We start from the raw sequence: 22305 nt of genomic DNA on the forward strand, positions 1-22305 counted from the left end.
CCCCCTCTCTCTCTCTCTCTTTCTCTCTCTCTCTCTCTCTTCCCATTTCACACACCCTCTTCACACTCCTGGCTCCTAGCCGGGCTTAACAGATTCTTAGGAAGGGCGATATTTTATTGATTCCTGTAGGGAAATTCTGACCACAGGAAGGTCAGAGGTCAGGTCAGCTACAGAGCAGCTACCTGGAGCTGGTAGGGATTCAGTGTCTTGCTCAAAGACACTTCTTCAGCAGGGCGGATGCTTGCCAACACGGGGGCTTGGACCCGAGTCCTCCACCCTTCCATTTTCGTTGCTCCTTCACTGCATTGACTAGAATTCCCACTGTTGTTAAAATGCACTAGAACTCCCATTTCTAATGTAGCCTTGGGTGATAAACACACTTCGCTCTCAGTTTTTGTTACTCTGAGACGGGGAAGGTTTTGTAGATTCACACACCAACTTAGAAGTAGTACAGCAAATTTTTGGGAGATTTGCCCGTTGTTCAACTTGCCTATTAAATGACGAGAACGTCCTGTGACTGGAAAACTCGACCTCTGTGACATTCAAAGTCTGTCCTTGTCAAAATGCCATGGAGTAAGACTGCTCTATGGGCGCGGTGGTAGGTATTTGTCTTGAAAATAACCTGTTCCTAATTAAGCTCTGTGTGATATGACTCTCACATGCTCTCAATTCACAAAATTACTGAACAGAAAACATCTGTTGATAAAGGGAGAGTACATTCAAGGCCCTTGCAGACTGCACAACAGCAAAAGTTAGGCTAACTTTTACTAATGCAAAAAATGTTTGCTTATTTGCTTGGTGAAGTTTAGCTCAGTTTTTGCCTTTTGTTAGTTCACGATCCAGTTCACACACCTTGGTGGAACTGCACACTTGTGATAGAATCGGTTTCCTTCTGTAGTACCCTGGTCGTAATCAGATACTGTCAAATGGAAAAGGTCGAGAAGCTAATTTGATGTAGGCGACAGCTCGAGGGGCGTGGCGTTTTTGTCCTGAACCCACTTATTGAATCGAGCAAAGGCAGGTCAGCTTGTATCTAAGTGCCTTCTATCACTATCCCTGCTGAGTGGTGTAGATACTAGAGCTGCAACGATTAGTCGATTAGTTGTCAGCTATTAAATTAACCGGCAACTATTTTGATAATCGATTAATCGGTTTGAGTAATTTTTTTAAGAAAAATAAGTCCAAATTCTCTGATTCCAGCTTCTTAAATGTGAATATTTTCTGGTTTCTTTACTCCTCTGTGACAGTAAAGTGAATATCTTTGGGTTGTGGACAAAACAAGACATTTGAGGACGTCATCTTGGGCTTTGGGAAACACTGATCGTCATTTTTCACCATTTTCTGACATTTTATAGACCAAACAACTAATCGATTAATCGAGAAAGTAACTGACAGATTAATCGACAATGAAAATAATCGTTAGTTGCAGCTCTAGTAGATACCAAATGCCGCTTTAATATATTAAAATCTTCACCGGCCAATCAGAAAGACCAGTTCACCTTCATATAGGGTCGGGCGATAAGTCAGTGTTATCGTTTATCGTCTTTCAGGGGAATCGTATTGTGAAGATTTTGTGATATTGTGACACAATTCTGCTGTCTGAATTGATGATAACAAGCAAATTTTATTTCAAATGAGGTATGGTAGGAATATTATTAGAAAATTTCAGTTTTGTTAGACATCATGTTTGTCACTTCTACCACTGAGAGGCGTGGATACCAAATGCCACTGATGTAATTAAATTACATGTGTAATTACAAGTGTAATTAAATTCAATAATTCTTATTTTCAATTTCTCACCAATTAGAAATACTGTTTCAGCTTAGAGTGAATATGATAGGAGTAAAACTTCAGCTTTCTCCCGGCTAGACTTGGCTGTAGGGGATGTGCAGTTTGCTACAATAGGTATTTTAGTGGTTGTGGGTGTAATTACACAGCAGCTACACAGCAGCTACACAGCACGCCCAGACACACCAGTTGATGTCTGGTGCTGCGGGCTGGTCTTTGTGTCCTCAGGCTGCTTTTTCTTTTTTTAGGGTTAGGGTTAGTCCAGGCTCACCACCATGGCAGGGCTTCATGGACACGGTGGAGACAAAACAAAGATGGCCGACCTCACAGCAGGGAGCTGAGGATTTAAAAAACAAACAACTGGGGGTTTCTTTTTCTCTTAAAAGGAGAGTCAAAATTGGAAAATCAGGCACCAACCACCAAAAAAAAATAAATAAATCATTAAGTCTTCATTAGTAGGCTATACCAAGTTAACTGTATCAGAAACAGCTCGGGATTGGTCAGACTGAAACAAAACCCACTTGCATATATTTAGTGTAGTGTGTGTGGCTAAAAGGAATTTCCAGATGCAAACCCACAGAGTTGGCCAAAAAAACACAATTCCGGCTGAAATTACAGAAAGTTTAATTTGTACAGGATCTGTATTATCAGGGGACCTGTGTCCGTAGGTAATTTGCACTGGAATTTTTACTTTATAAATTACAGACATGGCAGATTTACATGGGATTAAAACCACGCTGATGTCCACATTTATTGCAAATCACTGGACTAGAGCTGCAAATAACAATTATTTTAATTATCGATAATTTTTTTGATTAATCATTTAGTCTATAAAATGTAAAAAAAATAATGACAAATGCCAATCACAAGCTACCAGATCCCAAAGTAATGTCTGAAAATTGCTTAATTAGTCTGACCAGCAGCCAGAAACCCCCAAGAGTATTAATTCTATTAGCCTTGCTGACTCGAGATAGTCCATGTTGGTTTGAAGCGTGCCTGATTTCCATACAAAACTGAGGTAAAAAATGAAAAAAATAAGGTTAAGAAGTGTGTGGTTGGTCCCACATTGGACTACAACGAGGCTGTAGTCACTTTTTAACCTTATTTTGGTATGAAAATTGGGCAAGTGCACGCTTCATATCAACGTGTGGACTATTATTTGGATTGTAAACTACGAGAGCATTGCATCAGAATTTAATTTTAAAATGCGTTAACGGCATTTCCGAATCTTGAGTCAGCAGGGCCATCATTTCCTAATGATATCAAACAGAGAAAAGCATTTGTGAGCCTGTAACCAGCAAATGTTTTTACTTGATAAATGACTAAAACGATGAATCACTTATCGGACTTATAATAGCTTAATTTTCTGTCGATTGATTAATTAACTAAATGTTTCAGCACTTCACCGGATGTCCTCGAGCAATATCAGTTCCGTGTGAACAGAGCAGGGGAGAATCTTCTCGGTGCCTGTCACCCACAGTACAATTATCCGAGGCATTAAGTAACGCACATATCTGAAGACTGGTCAGTAACAGCACACGCAGACACAAATTTAGATTTCCACCTTTGAACACCTACTACTGTCACACACAAGCTGAACTCCAGCCTAGGCCAGCTCAGCTCAGGTGTCCATTGAACCACTAGCTATGCGTCCAACATACCGCCCCCCCCCCCTTACACAGGATGAGTCTAATTTGTGCCCTCTTACAGTAGCAGCAGTAGGCCGTCACCCCCTCGGAGCAGGCCCGGGGCAGGTGGCTGCTTCTATTTATGAAGCCCCGGAGCTAGATGGACGATAGTGTGTCACCGGCAGAGTGACCCAAGTACCCCCCCGTACCCCCCCCCCCCCCCTCTTATTTTAGACAGCCAGGTCTGAGCGAAACATGAGGGAGCGCGCATGCTCCTGCCAAGAAGCCCGAGGAGGAAAATGTGGGTCACATCATCAGAGCCAGGAATAACCGGTGGGTCCGGTAGCAGGAGCTGAGAGTGGGAGGGGCGGGGGGTTTGGGAGACTGGGCCAAGGCCTGGGAAGGGATGTCCTTTTAGGGACCCCCTATGATAACAGCACCCCTGGATCCGTGCTGCGGCTATTCTTAGGGGGGTTGGAGTATGCCGTCCGCCACGTAACATTTAAAGCTGTAAATCAGTCACTTAATTCCACAGATTATGCACACTGTGAATTGGATACTGAAATATGATAGTGGAGAGGTTTTTTGATTGCAGGCTTTTGCTTTTTTTTTTGCTTTAGAGTATGTCACTGTGGTAATGGCTAAGTTTAAACTTGAGATTTTGATGCAATAAAAGTTCCTGTTGTCTGGATTTTACAGTTTTGATACTCTAACACGTACTATAAGTCTGTCTCACAATTGAATTTGGTGTCATTTGTCCCATTTCAGAATTAGATTCTCTACACTACCAGTCAAAAGTCTGGACCCACCTGATTGAATGTACTGTGTTTTTCATTCTCTTAAAGCCATTTTGATCTAAAGGCTTCTGCTTAAACACTTGACATTTGTTTCTTAGACAAATATAAATAGTGAAGTTGATGCCTATGTATGAATTTCTTTACAAAGCCTTTGCCTTTCCATCAAGGCAAAGGGCGGCTACTTTAAAGAATCTGAAATATGAGATAGTTTGGATTTGTTTAACACTTTTTTGGTCACAGCATAATTCCATTTGTTATTTCATAGTTTTGATCTCTACTATTATTCTAAAATGTGAAAAACAGTAAAAATAAAGAAAAATATGTGTGTCCAAACTTTCGACCGGTAGTGTATGTATATTGTCTTACATCTTAGACAATTTCCTATTTGCAGCTCTTTGACCTCAGTTGTTTCGTCTGCTTTGTGTACAGATGAGTTGTGGCACCGCACCGTAACCGTCATCACTCACCCCCCGACACAAATTCTCTTTACAAATACCCCGAAGAGTATCAACACAAACACACAAAGTGGACCATTTTTCTTCGTTTGTGTCAAATGAATCTCCGTGGAATCCGTCCCAAAGTCTTCTGAAATCCTGTTGATACAACGGTGGCAGTTATCCACTTGGCTAATTCAATATTTTATTTTCTCCCTGGGGAATGAAGATAGATTCTCAGTGTAGTGTTCAGTGTTTGATGTTTGCTGGTTCGCACTGCAGCTGTATTAGTCCCTCCATGTTGCATCTGTATTAGCACTGCCTTATTTTTTCAAACTGTTCCTTTTTTTTAGAGGTGAAGCAGCAGTGTAGCAACAGTGTCGTAAAAGCGTGACCCCCCCCCCCCCCCTGCAACGGCTTCATCAGTGCCTTCCTGTGGCGGGTGACGGCACATTTGGCAGAATGAATCAGCACTCTTCTGATCTCACTATCATTTCCTGCATTTTTTTTTTCCAGCCGTTACACCACATACCATTATTGATTCAGAAAAAAACTCCTCCAGTCACACCTGGGCTTTGAACAGTCATCTACTTAAATGGTTGTCCTCCATCATTTCACACATCTCTGTCTGTCCTTGCTGAAAATAATCCACTATTCTTCCCATCCGTGCAGAATCCAAACCAAAAAAGTCATTTGCGGCTGTCTTGATATTATGACACAACATTAGCCGTTTAGATTATATTAGATATACTTTATTAATCCCAGAGGGAAACTCAGCAGACTGTAGAGACAGCAGATGCTTTTCACCCGTCCACAGCTTGGGGAGCATCCACTTGGCATTTTCAGTGTTTGATGGCAGCCGGAAGAGGCATAATGCCCTGATGTTGTTGAAGCAGAGAAATAAACCACAGAAGAGGTTTTAAAGGGGCAATAAGTAGGAGTTTTTACTGTCCCATAGAAAACACAAAATAACCATGATATAACTGAGGGGGGTTGATAGGGTTATTTATCAATACAATGACTCAACGATTACTTGGCCAGGTGTTGAGATTCAGACTCACTTTCTGACACTGTGAACTGCCAAAAGAAACTCCAGAAGAAACTCCCAAAAGATTACTTAATGCCCCTTTTAAATTTAGCGTGAGGGCACGCTGTTGAATACATGTATGATTGTGTTTGTGGTGTATGTGTGTGTACATCTCCATCCATCTCATTGCCTTCTCTAAACTGCCCTTCCCTCCCTCTGTTCAGATCGAGGTAGTGACACGGACCGTGTCCTGCCCACCGACTGTCAGGCAGGTCAGAGACTCTCGGAGATTCGCCGTAAGTTTCACCTGCAGCACAGCAAAACCTGCCAACCTGCCTACCTGTGTTCATTCAGTCACTGTGGTGTATCTGAAAGCTCATATTGCCTTCTAGTTACAGTCAGTGCTTATGCGATATTCTGAAGTTTAATACAAGTCAGATCCCAGGAAAATGAACTAATTGCAGTAGTGTTGTCATGATAAATATAGAATTCTGACTTTGATACCAATGCTACGTTTAATATCTAAAAATTTGATACTTCTACAATACCATGGCAGACAAGAAAAAACATCAAGCAATGTCACAGAACAACAGTCACTGAGTTGCTTTGCTAAGTTGCTTGTGTTGCCACACAGCTGCGTAGCAACTTTTGCACAGGAGTTTTGATGTTAGTTGGGTGTCAGTCTTGTAAACAAATTGGTTCCATATTTCACTCCTGGCACCGGCTTTGTCAACCAGTTTAGGTGGACTGGGATTCAGATAAAGAGGTTTTGGATCTCTTTTCAGCTTTTTGACTCAGTTGCATATCTGTCTTTTCCAATCATCCTCCTCCTAACCAGTCCACATGCCAACTGCATGTATACGCTAAAATGGATTTTCAGATTGCAAAAAACATTTGGTGAAAGTAACAAACTTTTCTAAAATTCAATATTGAATTCAATCTTTTGCAATGGTATCAAAGTAGTTTCAAAATTTCAGTTATTGTGACCACACTAAATTGCATAAAATGCCACACTTGCCTACAGATGTTGGTGTTTCACTGCAGACTGAATGTGTTAGGCTAGTGGTGTTGTCTATTTCTACTGCACACTGTTTAGAAGGTAGTTCGAGCTTTCTGACGCAGCTCCTGTGATGGCAGGTAGAAGGTGAAGTTTCCCTGGATGCTGATGGTTAAGAATAAGATCAGGATTGAGGAAATCTGATCCCGAATCAGCGCTCCAGGGCAACTTGTGATAGCTGCAGACATGGAGGAATGGTGTGGATTTTTTGGAATGAAATGGAATGGTTTATGATGTTTAACCTCTGAATCAAAACCTGGATGCTTGGTCTTCATTAACTTGATTCAACCTCACAGGGATGATGTTTTCAGGGTTCTATTGCCTTTCATTTGTTTTCTCCAACAGGGTTTTCCAACACAATAGCCATTCATTTCTAATGGGGGAAAACTTTTCCTATTTTTCTCCAACTTTTTTCTGTTTCCTGATCACATCCCTGATTGCAGAAGCTCAGCACTGGTGCATCTCTTGTGAAGTATAATACAATACATGCTCATAACCAACTAGGGTTTGACCAGTATACTTTTATACTAATGATGTTTTTGGAATTAAACTGCTGATAGCCTATGTTGAATATCTTAAAATTTGGCCATTTTCATGGCATAAATATATAAGGATTCAGATTTCCCCCCTAAATTTCCCCCTGCAAGGTGGAAAAGCTTCTGAAACAGTATTTAGAGTGTGGGACACTAATACTCTATGCTGAATTGAATTATTTTACGGTCGCCACATAAAAGCCATTCAATAGCAGGGAAACTGTTGGATTATGTACTGCCTGTAAATGGAAAATTTACAGAAAACTATATTGAAAAAGATGTGAGTAAATAAAATGAAATCATTGTAGGTTTTTTCTGACTGTTTTATGTAGCTGTGGTCAAGGAGGAACCTCCATCATACCTTAGGTGGAAAACATGACTTATATTGACTGATATTTAATTAAGAGGCAATTTTGGTCCAATATATAACAGATATATCAGTCTAACCCTATAAGCAACCGATAGTAAGGGGTGCAAGGGTCAAAGCCACAGCGGCCAGTTGATAATACGAGCCCATATTGGTGAGTTAGATCTTAAAATCTTTTTCCATCAACCTTCTATGAGGCGATTTCTCACCCAGTCCAAACTATGAAGGATGCGTTTGCAAGGATTTCAAATGTTTTCTCTCCAGCTACCTAAAAATGAATGAACTCCTGCCTGTGTGGATCCTTCTAAAGCACAGCCGCGTTGCTTGTACCCCTGTTGTTGTTTGGTGCGTTTGGTGAGACTCACTGTTGTTGATGCTGTTGAGAGCTACAGCGCATGTTTGAAGCGGGTCTGCTAGCGTAGAGAGTGTGATTAGATTAGGCTGGGGATAAAATACCATGAAGCCAGAGCATGTTGAGGTGTGGGTTTGTGTGCAACAGAATGGTTTGGGGCATGAAACGTGGCCTGCCTCCAGTTATATTACTAACTCAGCTTTAGACAAGTGCTTTGCATGTTTCTTATGCAAACCCCCCCGGAGTGTCAAACTTTGCAGATATGTGCACTGCTGATAGCTGAGCCGCCGTAACACACAGGACCGGCTGAATTCTGTTTGATTTGAATAAACTCAAATATCAGCTCTGTGAACAAAGATAACCCAAAAGGCACCGCGGCGTGTACAGTCAACTCCCCCCCTGTCCGTTATTGTGTTAGCTCAGCCTTGGGGCTCGGCTGGAAGGGAAGGGTTTTGTTCCTGTTGCTCTGCTCCAGTCAGTCATTATAATGAGACTGAGCGAAAGAGAGGCTTAATGAAAGTCCCGAGCCACCTGCAGAATCTAGATTGTCCCTGTTGCTTATTTTGACCCCCAGGATGTTTTATCTACAGTTTCAACCTGAAAGGAAAAAAAATACAACTCCTGCTGAGTTTGATTCTGTTTATGTGGGCAACTTTAACAAGCTGTTATTCACAGTGATTTAGTCAGCCATATTGCTTTTTCAGAATATATATACAGTATATAGTGCATTTTATGCAGTTCATGCTAACTAGGGATTTTTCCCCCCGACGATAGCAGTTATGAATACTAAACTTCTGTATCTGCTAGTACTGGTACTGAACTTGTTGGTAGAATATATAGGTGAACGTTTGCAATACAAGCTCCACCAATTAGGGTGTAGGATGTACAAATCTTTTTTTTTTTCCACTACTGATGCGGATTCCATGTACTAAACTGAAAAGTGTTGGGCAATACTGGACGCTGATCATATATTGGTGGAATATGTAGCTGAGTGTATGTAGGGCAGTCACAAATACCATACGAATACAGTAATATACAGTATATGCTAATACCCATTCCTATTGCTAAGTTTCAAGTATTGGCCAATGCTGATAACTGATCTTATTCAGGTAGAATAAATAGCTGGGTGTATGTGATGCATTCCCCAAGAAAGCCCCATTTGCACTAATAATAATTTTAATAGTAACAATATTATTACCTGGGGATGATGTAATAATTGTACAGACATCAATGATTTTCATCCTGTGTGACTCTGACAGGTCTGTCATTTTGTAAAGTAAAATAACCTCCTGTGTTTTGGTGAAGACAGAGGTCACCTGATAATACTAATCCTGTGCTAATAAAACATTCTGTAAATTCAGCCATAATTTGTTTTTGGCACACGCTTTCCTGTTTTTCTTCCATTAGACACATGATTTCTATCTTCCTCCTGTCATGAAAAATAAAGGCAGCAGTATACTATAGAGGGAAAGGTTTTGAATGCATTTTCGGTGATAAACTTCAAGTTGTGCTTTGCTAAATCAGGGGATGACAATCTTGGACTGATGCGATTGTGTCCGGTTCAGCTGTGATTTATGCAAATTTCATTATCCAGTGAGAATGTGCTTCAGAGTGGGGGGTTAATTCGTTAATTATTTGAGGTCCCCACATAATGCTAATCCTGCAGGAATTGGGCTTAAGCCTTTTGATAGGCCTTTGCTCTGTGGCTCTAAGCTGCCTTTCCTAAATGTGTGTTTCTGTATGACCCTGCTCCTTCTCCAGGGCCCGAAGAGGACGGTAGCGAAGAAGGAGTTGAAGGAGAAGAGGGAGAGCAACGAGGAGAGCAAGGAGAACCTGAAGGCCAAGTCGGACGACTCCGGAGAGGAGAAGAACGGCGATGAGGACTCCCAGAAGAACGGACAGAAGAAGAAAGGTGAATATTTTAACTGACGTTTGGCATTTTACTGATACAGGATCTGATGAAACTACCATTTGTGCAACAGTTAAGCCTCACAGTACGCCATGGTAAAACGTCAAATATTAAGGTGGGAAACAAACTTCAGGGATGTGATTTTTGTTTTGTTTTCTTTAGCATTTCAGGTTTTTTGGACTTACATCTCAATCAGTTGTAATAGGAGATTAGTTTTACTGTTTTTTCTCCTACTTTTTTGTGTTTCCAATAATTTCTGTCCACAACCTGCAATGTTAGTGGATTAACTTTTTTTTTTTTTATGATACTTGCTGAAGTGGCAGTTTTACAATTTCCAATCTTAGCAGACAGAAACCAGCCTGTCAGCTGCTCAAACTCTTTGCGTTCACTTTAAGGAAACTCTGTCGAGGATTTTGGGGTTTTATTATTCTTGTCATCTCTGTGTCTGGGTTTTCCCTGACTAGGATATTTGTCAGAAAAAACTACAGCAGTTATTAAAGTCTTTGTGTTATGAGTGTTTGAAGAGAGTGTGATATTAGGATTATTTTGTGTCCCATTGTGTCATCTTAAAGAGATGCATTGCTACTTTGAATTTTAGTCTCATGTTTCTTTGCTGGGATCAGTGAGAGGGAAATGTATTTGTGTCTGAGCCATTTGAAAAGCGACTTGTGAGCAATATAAGCTAATACGACATTTTAAGGGTAGCTGAGGTACAAATGCTCAAAATATTTCCCCTATTTTTGTGACAAATCCTTGGTAAAGAAAACTGACTAAAATAAAAAATGTCGGTGCCACTTAAACTCTGTTGTAAAAGAAGTCAACAGCCCTCAGAAAGAGCTAAATGGAGGATGTGAGGATGACACAATGTGTGAAGCTTAAAGTGCCGTCGAGATGTTTGCACTTGAAGTTGAACACGCCTTCCTTTTTAAACTTGAGCCCAAAGCAAACGATCATAATAGCTGGTAGCTGTTTTGGCAGCAATAAAAGGTTTAAATTACAGCCACTCAGTCAGTCAGTCAGTGAGTCAGTGAGTGTTTTCTGACCTTCATTGACCTCAGTGAAGTGGGGAACTTCCTTTCATTTTCTGATACTACTTTTCCTTTTTCTTACTTTCATTCTCTCTGTCTCTCTGTCTCTCTGTCTCTCTGTCTCTCTGTCTCTCTGTCTCTCTCTCTCTCTCTCTCTCTCTCTCTCTCTCTCTCTCTCTCTCTCTCTCTCTCTCTCTCTACTTTGTCCTTTTACCTACACAGTCAGCAGATAGAAGCAGGGCCACGTCACTTTAAACTAGCCGTGGCTTCCTCTGTCCCATGTGTCCGCTATCTGTCATGCACACGCACACACACACACACACACACTCCTACACACACACACTCCTACACACACAGACATTGTTTCAGACAGCAGATCACTGACGCAGCCTGCTGGCCAGCAAAGGAACTGCAGCAGACTGAGTGCTGTTTTACTTACAAGGACTTAACAGTAATGATCACAAGGTTTCTTAAGTATGTTTGTGATTTATTATTATTTAGTCTAACAGTTGGCGTTTGATGTCCATTTGTGTCACATTGTTCTACTCACTTTGCAGTAAATGTTTGAGTAGGTATTGACCTTTTGAATCCGGATCTTATGAAACCGTCTTTCCCCTGCCAAGTTGAATGCTGTTGCCAGAACCGCATGGAAAACAAACTTTTACATCAAGTGTATTATCCATTGTTATCATCCTTTATTTAGACGGGGAAGGGAAGGTACCTCATGCGAGACCATCACTCCAAACACATGCTTCATCGTCAAGCTTTGGTTTCCAAAGATACCAAATATGTCATGCTGAATTACATGGAAATGTGTAGAAAATGGTGCACAAACATCTAGATTGTTCTCCATTTGTTGTAATGGTGGAGCCATAAAAAAAATGGCGTCTTGGGTTTGAATATTTCATCCAATATAAGCAGCTATAGCTTCAGGGAAGTGTTGGAACGAGCAGATAGAGAATATTGTTGTACAGTTTGGGGAAAAACATTTTTTCTCACTTTGAAGCTACTAAAGAGGAAATTTAAGGGGACACTCAGGGGGTTAAAAAGTGAATAAATGACCCAATTAATTCCTGTTCTCCCTCTCTAACTCTGTTCCCCTCCCAACAGGCAACAAGCACAAGTGGGTTCCCCTGATGATTGAGGTGAAGTCGGAGGGTCCCAGGGAGCGTTCCGCCTCCAGGAACAACAGCAGGCAGAACGAAAACCCCCGCATGCCCCCCAATGCCAGGAACGACCTCAGAGGTGAGTCTGTGATGTCATCACCCAGCGCCGGCGACCACATCCCAACCCCACCATCACTTTGAGCCACTTTTGGGCCGTGTGTGTTCAGCTTACTTAGGTGGCAGACAAGACATGTTAGGTGCCACAGACAATGCAAAGAGCGCCACAAAGTTTTGGGAAAATATTTGGAAAATCAACCTTATTCGTTTTTCTGTGATTGACATCTAACCTGACACTATCTGACTAGGGATGGGACAATAACTGGTAAAAAACAATGATGGTTATGAGACCGCCACTAATTTTCTTTACCGCGACAGCTGAATTTTGTTTGACATGATGAGAAAACATGCACATGCACATGGTATAAGGACAACAGGATCATATGCAGGGCAAGACACTGAACACTTTAAGCACAAGTACGTATATAACACAAACACTAAGCTGTTTTTAAATTTAGCACACTACAAACCAAACCTGTTTTCTTAGACTGTGATGATGCTGTAAGACCAGATCAAACATCCCGTCGACACACTGACCAGTCATGCTGTAGAAGTGATGAGTTTCTCATGTCTCTTCTCTGACTAAGCATCAATGGAGAGAGCTTACACACCTCTGATCTCAGCATTGAAACAAAACATACACACACACACACACACACCTTCTTATATATTAGCCTGATCACTTTGTGCTTTGCTTTGGCCTCTACATGGTCAGAATTTCCTTTACTCTAGAGGGTGCTGAACATACCTACAACCTACTGGTGCTTCTTTCTTTGTGGGTTGAATTCCCTAGTCGTCAAACAAGTCACAAAAAACACATCCAAAAAGTCTAGAAACTCACCATCACGCTGCACATTGCTTGCCCTTGAGAAAGACTGTATGTTATTAAGGATCAGCAGCCTATATAGTCAGTCATGCACTTACAAATGCCAAGAGTTATTTGCTAATTCTATTTGACTGAGGTTAGGAGGAGCACAATGTGTGATAGCAGATGTTGATTTTGTATCATGTGTCAATATTTCTGTGTTGTAAGTTTGGTGATGTATTGCAGCATACTACTGAAGTAGGTAGTGTTTAGTCATGAGTGTTCAGACTTGGTGCATGACTCAGCAGCAGGATGTGGAGTGGTAAGAGTTCTGTGGAAAACGGTGTGTGTGCGCTTCTACTCTAATCTGCTACTTCTGCTTTGATATTTCATCAGATCATTTCACATCAATTTTCGAGATGAAGAGATGCACAGTATAAATGGCCTAGTTTGTCACATTCGCTGAGGAAATGAAATGTGCAAGCTAACCATGACGGTGAAAACTAAAAAAAGTCAGATTCAAAACTGGCTTAGTACAAAGTAAACTTGATATGGGTTTTGTTTTAGTTATCCAGTCTGGTTACCTGTTGGGGCTCATTTATTGATTTAAAATGATTCTATTATAAGGTAAAGTACTTTACAAGCTTCCAATTACAAATAGTCCAGCAGAATTGTCTGCAGTAACCAAGGAGGAATGTATTTTTGTCACAAGGTGCTGTGAGTTAATTTGATGAGAAATCAGCAAAATCGACCCACCTGTTGTTTTGTAGAAACAATGATAGAGAATTTGGTGCTGAGCAAAGCCATTAATCAACATATAAGAATGTTTTATAGCAACTTGGTTTGTATAAAACACTGTTTCATTCTGGCTTTGTTCTACTAGTCCAATCTGGGAACTTGTTTGTGCTAATGGGAAGGTTGTTGTTGGTTTATTTCCAGACTGGCACAGTCAGAAGTACGAGCGCGAGTGGCGCGACGACCATGACGAAGTGTCCAGTGTGAAGAGCGAGGGGGCGCCGTTCCGTGGAGGGTTCAGAGGCCGCGGCCGTGGAAGAGGAAGAGGCCGAGGACGGGGCAGAGGTGGCAGAGGTGTGTGTTCATCTGCGCACACACGCACACACACACACACACACACACACACACACACACACACACACAGCTGTGTAAAGAAAACATTAGCAAAACACTGAGAATAAAATTTTACCACCAGTTTTCTGCCCTCTAAAAATGTAAAAAAAAAAACAATAGAACCTTCTTTGGCTTTTTTTACGCGGTCATCAGCCATTTTTTGCATAAAACAATTCTGGCATACAAAAGCGCCCACAAGGCCTTCACGCCAGTGCTGCTTGTGTGCCAGTGGATGCGGCCAGGAGGAACAGTTCAGTGTTATGTTTTCTGCCTTTTATTAAAAAATAAAACGATAAAAAAGGCAAAAAGTTGGGACTGGAATCAGCCCTTTTATTTGAAGTACAATAAATGTGCTGGAATTTGTTGTGGTGGCATTAGTGGGGGGCAACATCGACAATTCACATAGAGATATACACACATACACACGGGAACACATGGTATAAGGACAACAGGATCATATGCAGTGCAAGATACTGAACACTATAAGCACAAGTACGTATATAACACAAACACTAAGCTGTTTTTAAATTTAGCGCACTGCAGACCAAACCTGTTTTCTTAGACTGTGATGATGCTGTAAGACCAGATCAAACATCCCGTCGACACACTGACCAGTCATGCTGTAGAAGTGATGAGTTTCTCATGTCTCTTCTCTGACTAAACATCAATGGAGAGAGCTTACACACCTCTGATCTCAGCATTGAAACAAAACATACACACACACACACACACACACACCTTCTTATATATTAGCCTGATCACTTTGTGCTTTGCTTTGGCCTCTACATGGTCAGAATTTCCTTTACTCTAGAGGTGGCCAAACAATAAGCTTCATACACACATTGATTTACTCACTATCTCAACAAAAATGTCTTGGTCAGACCTTTCTTCAAAGCCAGATGTGAAAATGTGACCTTTTTACCGGAGTTAAAAAAATAAAAAAAAACTATAAAATTATTTTGATGGAGGAAAAGAGCATGGTGCCATCTGTCTAACTGTTGGTGCTGCTTTCTTTGTGGGATGAATTCCCTAGTAGTCAAACAAGTCACAAAAAACACATCCAAAAAGTCTAGAAACTCACCATTTTTAATTTCAATGTTTATTTGAATACAGATACATAGACATAGAATATTTAAACGAAAATAGCCTGTCACATATTGCAATGTTTGTCCCTAGATGGGCTTTTGTAAAAACACTGTATCTAAAAACAGATATACAACAGAGATAGAATACACACACAAAAGAACATTGTCAACATAAGACAGATAATACAAAAAAAAGAAAGAAAAGAACATAGCCTGGTATAAGAAAAGAAAACAAGGAAATCAAGAAAGAAAGAGAGAGACAAAGTCATTAATGACTACGTAACTGGTTGCTCTTCAGAAACTGTTTTAGTCTGTATTTAAAATTATCCCAATTATGATTGCTGCACATTGCTTGCCCTTGAGAAAGACTTTGTATATTGTTATGGATCAGCGATATTACCAACCTAATACAGTCAACATAAAATGGAAATTGTGTAGGAACTTTGTTTCCTCTGTCAAAGCTGGTTCAAATAGCATTTCTAAGTCATTTGTATGTATTTATTTATTTTTTACCCTACTTGGGTGCCAGATAGGAGTTTGCTACCCAAGGCAATACAGGGAATACTAGAAAGTTTTTGCAGTAACAAGGTTCTTTAAATCACTTCCCTCTTTTTGTGTTTGTCGTACCTGACACTTTGTGACTTGTCCTGATGTGATGAACTCAAAGCAGGTTTAAACAAACACATGCTTACTATTTGACCCAGGTCCGGTATGAAACCCACCTCGCTCTAACTCTGGCCGGGCCGCGCCGGCTTTGCCTTGGCACTGGGTGGTTGGTGAACCCTGATCCGGCCCCCACTAAGGCTATAGTAAAAACAAAACCGTGGAATAACAACCGGAGTGTGTTGGTATGAGGCAAGGCCTTGGATCGCTGCAGGCCCGGGATCCAGGAGGAGAGGGGAGGCGGGCTTCCCAGAGAGAGAGGCCTGTTGCCAAAACCAACAGGCCTCTCTCTCTCTCTCTCTCTCTCTCTCTCTCTCTCTCTCTCCCTGTTGTTCTCACTCATATATCCTTACTCTTTTCAGACATAAATTATTCTTTCTCTCACTTTCTCCCTCCTCTCTCTCTCTGTTCTCTCTCCGTCTCTCCTTGTTTTCTGCCTTCTCCTTCCCAACGCCCCTCCCCAGACTGCGGTAGAGAAAACTCTGGCACCCTTTCAGTTTTGGAGAAAGAGGGAAAAAAACGATGAGAAAGGAAAAAGAGAAAAACACGGAGAGAAAGAAAGAATGAGATATAGAAATAAGATAAATAGATTGATCGATGGAAAGAGTGGTAGAGAGAATAAAAGTTGGAGAAAGTAAAAGAGATTAAGGAGCAAAGTTGAACCCCACCCCCTCTCTTCTCTCCTCCTTCACTTTCCTTCCCCCCCCCACAGTGATATAAGCTTGGCGTTCTTCTCCGTCAGTATATCTTTTTTTTTTTTTTTTTTTGTATTTTTGTTCAGTTGTTCGGTCCTCCCCTCTTCCCCAGAACACACTGTAGGCTTTCAGCAGCCTAAGAATCGGCACCAGGGGACGTTTTGTAGTTAATGCCGGGCAGATGAACTTTGTCTTTGTGTGTTTACTTTGCCTACCCAGCTACAGTTCAGCCCACGCATGTGTTCATACATACTTGAACACACTCACACACACACACACACACACACACACACACACACACACACACACACACACACGGTTGTATTACTATACTTATGAGGACCTTCATTGACTACATTCACTCCCTAGCCCCACTTTTTAAATAGTTTTTAGAACTATTTAATCTAATAATGCTATTTTTTTTTATGTGAACGACTTCCATAGCTTCTCATCAGTGCAGTCAGGGTCCAAAGAATAACATGCATACTCAAAATTTTGTGTTTTCATTTTGTATGTACTATTTATACTTTTTAAATACTGTACAACTCATACTTGTATAATTATTTCTTCATATGCTGCCTCAGAAACTGACCTATTTAACTCATTTGTTGCCAAGTGCTGAAGGCCTCCATTATGGCCACCAGAGGGAACATCATGTCATCTGAAAGCCCTCTGTAGCCTGCATGGCATCTTTGAAAAATACATCACACTTTAATGGGCAACATACAGTCAAGCATGAAAGTTAAATATTTCAGAAAACTAATCTGATTTGGAGTTGAGGACCTGCTCTATATAAGGTTTCTCTCCTATTCTCTGTCTGTCCATCTAACTGACTGTTTCTGTCCTGTCAAGGCCACTACGACTACCACTACGGCTACAAGGCCTACGATATGAAAGATGGCGCCTACGGCCAGAAGTTCAACAGCACGGTGACCTATTACTACGACAACATGAGCAGCAACGACCTGTACTCCGTCGATCAGGACCTGCTCAAGGACTACATCAAGAGACAGATGTAAGTTCAGTGTCCTTAAAACAACAACTGGACAAATTGAAAAATCACACTGCTCACACTGCAGTCTTGTATCAGTGGTCATTCAGACCTCGACCTGGTTGTAGTGCAGGTTTGCAGTTTGGCTGCTGAAGATGTTGTGTGCGTTGGAACGGTAGTCGTTGGCACCTAAATGAAGAAGCGCAACAGTTTCCGTGTGAGCCAGCGCTCTCTTCGGGTTAAGTCTGTATGAAATTACCCAGAGGCTTTGATCTATTGTTTTAAATCCTGTCAAATGCGGTCTGTTATTGATTAGGGGTTCCTTGGAAAGTATTTGGTTACTTAAAAAACAATATCTGTTTCCAATGTGAAGAGTGTTCCTAATGTTTTGACTAAATGTTTTGTATCTCAGTCTGTGTTGTCCCATCTCTTCCTGTTTTCATCGTCCCTCTCTAAATGTGTCCATAGTGACGACTGTTGTTTTTGACTCAAACAAGAACCTGTTCACAGCAACAGCTGGAAATATTAGAGGATAGTGGACAGGCCGCTCCTGTTTTGTTTTATGAGACACTAGGAAAGCTTAGAATAAGACCAATCAAGCAAGACACAGGACAGAAAGTTCTGGCAGGCTTCAATCCCTGAACCAGCAGTGGTACATCTGGTTCCTGAGGCAGGAGTCTGGGCCACGACTCGACTCCATGTGTGGGCACCACAAAAGCTGATTCGTCAATATATTTTGTTCCCTCTCTGCCCCCTGTAGTGAGTACTACTTCAGCCTGGACAACCTGGAGCGTGACTTCTTCCTGCGGAGGAAGATGGACCAGGAAGGCTTCCTGCCCATCGGACTCATCGCCAGCTTCCACAGGGTCCAGGCCCTCACCACTGACGTCAACATCATTCTGGATGTAAATAGCTTGTTTTCATTGTCTCAGAGATTCACCTTGTAAAAGTCAAGGGGTGATTGATGCGTTCATGACCAATGAACTGGGAGATTTCTCCTCTTCAAGTTAAGAAGGATAATCAAAGAGAGTCTAATGTGATTAGCAGAGTCAGATAAGAAGTCTCACAATGCTGATGTTTTCTAACCCAAGTTAATGGAATACACTAAGGTTTGGGGAAATTGGCCCATTGGTCAACTTAACTGACGAAAACATAACATTTGTCCCCCCCATACGTTGTTCGGTCTGGCGCTCCATGGTAACACTGGAGCATAAACTATGTTGAGTCATAGTAAATGTTGAGTGATAGAAAATGAGAACTTGTTGCAGCTGTAAAACTAAGAGATAAGTAATCATAAATGATATGCAGCTAAATGCAACAGATTTAAGTTGACCAATCTCCCGAGAAGTTGGTGTATTCCTTTTAAGCCTCTCATAGCAATACTATCTCCTTAGAAGCTTGGAGACATTCCTAATCCCATTTATAATGAACCCACTATTATCGTGAATGTTTCACTAATCACTAAATGTCACTTGACATCGGCGTCATCTTTTCCTTTTCCTCCTCTTCCAGGCTTTGAAGGACAGCAAGGAGGTGGAGGTGATAGACATGAAGATCCGCCGTAAGGTGGATCCAGAGAAATGGCCGCTGCCGGGCCTGAGCGTGCCTGACCACGCCCAGACCGACTTCTCCCAGCTCATCAACTGCCCCGAGTTTGTCCCGAGGCAGATGATCGAGCAGGCCACAGGTAAACACTCAGTTAAGCACTCAGATCTGCTAGTTGAACTAGGGATGGAGCAATTAGAAAGCAAATCATCTAATTGCTGGATCATGTATTGGTTCGATTGCCAGAAAAAAAGTACTGAATTTCCATGGCTCATAGATTAATATTTTTTCAGCTCACATATTTTATTATTATTGAACTTAAATTAAAAAAATAAATAAACATCAAGTCATTTGTCCCAAAGTTTTATTGGGGCTGCATTCGGGTAAATTTGAAATTGAAGTTACATTTCATCTGACAGCAACACTGCGATTAGTTGTCCAATCTCATCCTCGATGGCTCAGCAGTCATGCAGCATAATAAGTCTCACTCTTGACCTTTGTTGCATGTCACCCCCTTCACTCTCCCTCATCTTCCCTGCCTCTCTCCGCTGTACGTTATTAATGCTGGAGAAATAATCATTTGAAAAATAAATGTATGTTTGTCTGTGTGTACTGCAGGTTCCTCCAGGTCCTCCACACCGGTGAAACACCACACCAAGATGGACTCGGATATCTCCAACCTGAAGACCATGCCCAAGGGCCTGTCCGCCAGCCTCCCAGACCTGGACTCAGAGTCCTGGATCGAGGTCAAGAAGAGACCCAGGCCTTCCCCAGCCAGACCCAAGGTCAGTGGAGAGGAGGTGAAGTTCAGAAGGAATGACAAGTGTTTCAGGAAGAGAGTCCACAGGCTTGATGATCCTTAGTAACGTCTGCAGCTCTGTTTGTAGTCCTGAAGTCGTTAACTGTGAATGTACATGACACACAAACTTGTCAGAGACCATTTATGATTTCCCTTATCCCCTTGATTGATTATGACACTCATATGATTACTTCGGTGTATTAAGTTATCCCTCTCACCTTCAGCCCAGCCTGTTCACCATGCACCAGTCCGATGCACCATCCTTTTCTTTTAACTTTTTTTTGTTTTTATGTTTGTTTTGTCCTTTTTCTCTCTCTGCGTCTTCATTTGGCCTTCTCTTCATCTTGTTCTTTACTTTCCACCTCGTTATCCACTCCATCTGTCCTGTTTCCATATCCTCCTCCTCCCTCCTCCCTCCTCTGTGGCCGGTGTTGGTTGACTGATGTAGACCCCCTCGTTGCAGCAGAAAGAGAAGGAAGACTTGATTCGCTCCCCGGTGCCCCAGTCCGGCCCCTCGCCCTCCCCCGCTGCCTCGGGCAATAAGGTGTGTAAGAAAATGTGTAGGAACTTGGTAAAGCCATTCGTATTACTCATGCTCTTCCCACTACTTCTTAAATATTATTCTCTGCAAAACCAAAACTTTGGACTCCCAACTACTTCTACATACTTTCTAGCTAGAGACCCTGTTCCAACTTATTTATCAGGCACTGTTGAGTACTTTTGAGTGTGGATGTATTTTGTCTTTTGAAACACTTTTTATATTAAGATATTTATATTACATTCTTATATTTCTAAATTTGTCATAGTACGGCCGCTGCGCTCAGACTGTTTGGTGCGGTATCCAGTTATTAGATCATATGAGATGATGGGGGGAAGGATGGGGTCGCACACAATGGATAGTTATTTTCTTAAGCACTTATTTTATTTCATAATGGACAGAACGTTTTTGGTCCTCCGGCCTTCATCAGTGTCTAATAGTAACTAAAGGCAAAAGATTAGTTACTATCTATTGTGTGCGACCCTATCCTTATGATCTCAAATTTTCCCAATTTAAATGAATAACCGAGAGTGACTAAGTGACATCTGGTGGTCAAAAAGGTAAACCTGTTTGATTGATGAACTCTTTCTAATGATTTCTGAACTCTTCTTGTTCTGATTTTTCAGGACGGAGCGGAGCAGGACGAGCCGGAGGAGCTCGACTTCATGTTCGACGAGGAGATGGAGCAGATGGACGGACGCCGCAACACCTTCACCGACTGGTCGGACGAGGAGACGGACGGCGAGATCGACGACCACGACGTCAACAAGATCCTGATCGTGACGCAGACGCCGCCGTACCTGAGGAAGCACCCGGGGGGTGACCGCACAGGGCAGCACACGTCCCGCTCCAAACTGACCAGCGAGCTGGTCAAGGTGATCAACGACGGGCTCTTCTACTACGAACAGGACCTGTGGGACGACACCTACGAGCCCGAGTACGCCACCATCAAGGTGAGGTCATTTTACATGGGTGAAAGTTGAATGGTAGTTAATTTCTTAACATTGAGGTGAGGTCGTTTTACATTCGTGAACTAGTAGTGATTTCAACGTTACTGAGGCAGCCGGATGGCCCTTCGACCGGAGGACGCGGGTTCAAGCCCCTATGTCCGCAAGCGTCCTCCCTGCTGATCCCCACTCCCCCACTTGTATGATAATAATCTGGATGAAGTTAGAGCCAGTCTGATTTATTTAACTTGTTTAAATTGAAGCCTTCAAGTCCGACATAAACTGTAATAACACTGTATAGTGACTCTGTCTTACACATGGTTATGACCCTATGGTATTCTGGTCAAAGGGAGGACAACGAGACACAACAATGGAAAGAAAGTCCTATAGCAGCTTAATTGGTATTTGGGGAGATGCTCAAAACTCGGAGGCAGATACTATAACCGAGATGTGTTCGAAATGAGCAGGAGGAGTATAGGTACATAAGCGGATGTGACGTATTTTGTTGTTACTCTGCGCACGCGTCTATTCAATATCACTGTCAGTTCATATCAGTATGAGTTACAGGTTACACCTTAGAATAGATATGAACAGTCAGATCAGTCAAAATCGGATATGAGCAGCAATTTGGAATTGAGCATTAAGGCTTGAACAAAGTCCTGTTGTGTTCTTTCTTGTTCCTATTGTATCAATCATGTGTAGTGTAACTGTGTTGTAATGTGTCAGCACCAATTAACCAAGTCAAATTATTTCTGCAACTCTTATAATTGGTGGAAAAGACCTTCTGACAATAGTTGTCCATCCAATACAGTTACCGGTGTTTCCCTTGCCATTGAAATGGAGCTAGAACTCAACTTAAATTTTTTAGAATTTCATTGGTATTGTTTTCAGTTCAGGGTTTTACTGTCACCTGGTTTAAATGCTGCTTCAGAGGCCTTTCCTTACCTGCCTAGAAACACATCTGAG

The 22305-nt window shown here is 41.7% G+C and overlaps 1 protein-coding gene across 4 annotated transcripts in view; it reads left to right on the plus strand.

Moving 5' to 3' along the window:
• larp1 (La ribonucleoprotein 1, translational regulator) overlaps window positions 1-22305 on the plus strand; it is a 59801-nt gene that overhangs the window by 24877 nt on the left and 12619 nt on the right. For 2 of the 4 annotated variants that reach the window (XM_071520956.1, XM_071520955.1), the window contains exons 4-13: window positions 5899-5970; window positions 9745-9895; window positions 12031-12165; window positions 13888-14037; window positions 17372-17534; window positions 18271-18415; window positions 19023-19197; window positions 19674-19855; window positions 20303-20398; window positions 21019-21345. In XM_071520956.1, the coding sequence (XP_071377057.1) occupies window positions 5899-5970; window positions 9745-9895; window positions 12031-12165; window positions 13888-14037; window positions 17372-17534; window positions 18271-18415; window positions 19023-19197; window positions 19674-19855; window positions 20303-20398; window positions 21019-21345 (1596 nt within the window). The remainder of the gene's footprint in view (window positions 1-5898; window positions 5971-9744; window positions 9896-12030; window positions 12166-13887; window positions 14038-17371; window positions 17535-18270; window positions 18416-19022; window positions 19198-19673; window positions 19856-20302; window positions 20399-21018; window positions 21346-22305) is intronic. The other 2 variants (XM_071520957.1, XM_071520958.1) reach the window with 2 other exon arrangements.

Source organism: Centroberyx affinis, unplaced genomic scaffold (genome assembly GCF_046629955.1).
Source record: "Centroberyx affinis isolate AG114_WGS23_722 - 3 ecotype Tasmania unplaced genomic scaffold, CSIRO-AGI_Caff_v1 ptg000840l_1, whole genome shotgun sequence".
In the NCBI taxonomy this organism is placed as follows: Eukaryota; Metazoa; Chordata; class Actinopteri; order Beryciformes; family Berycidae; genus Centroberyx; species Centroberyx affinis.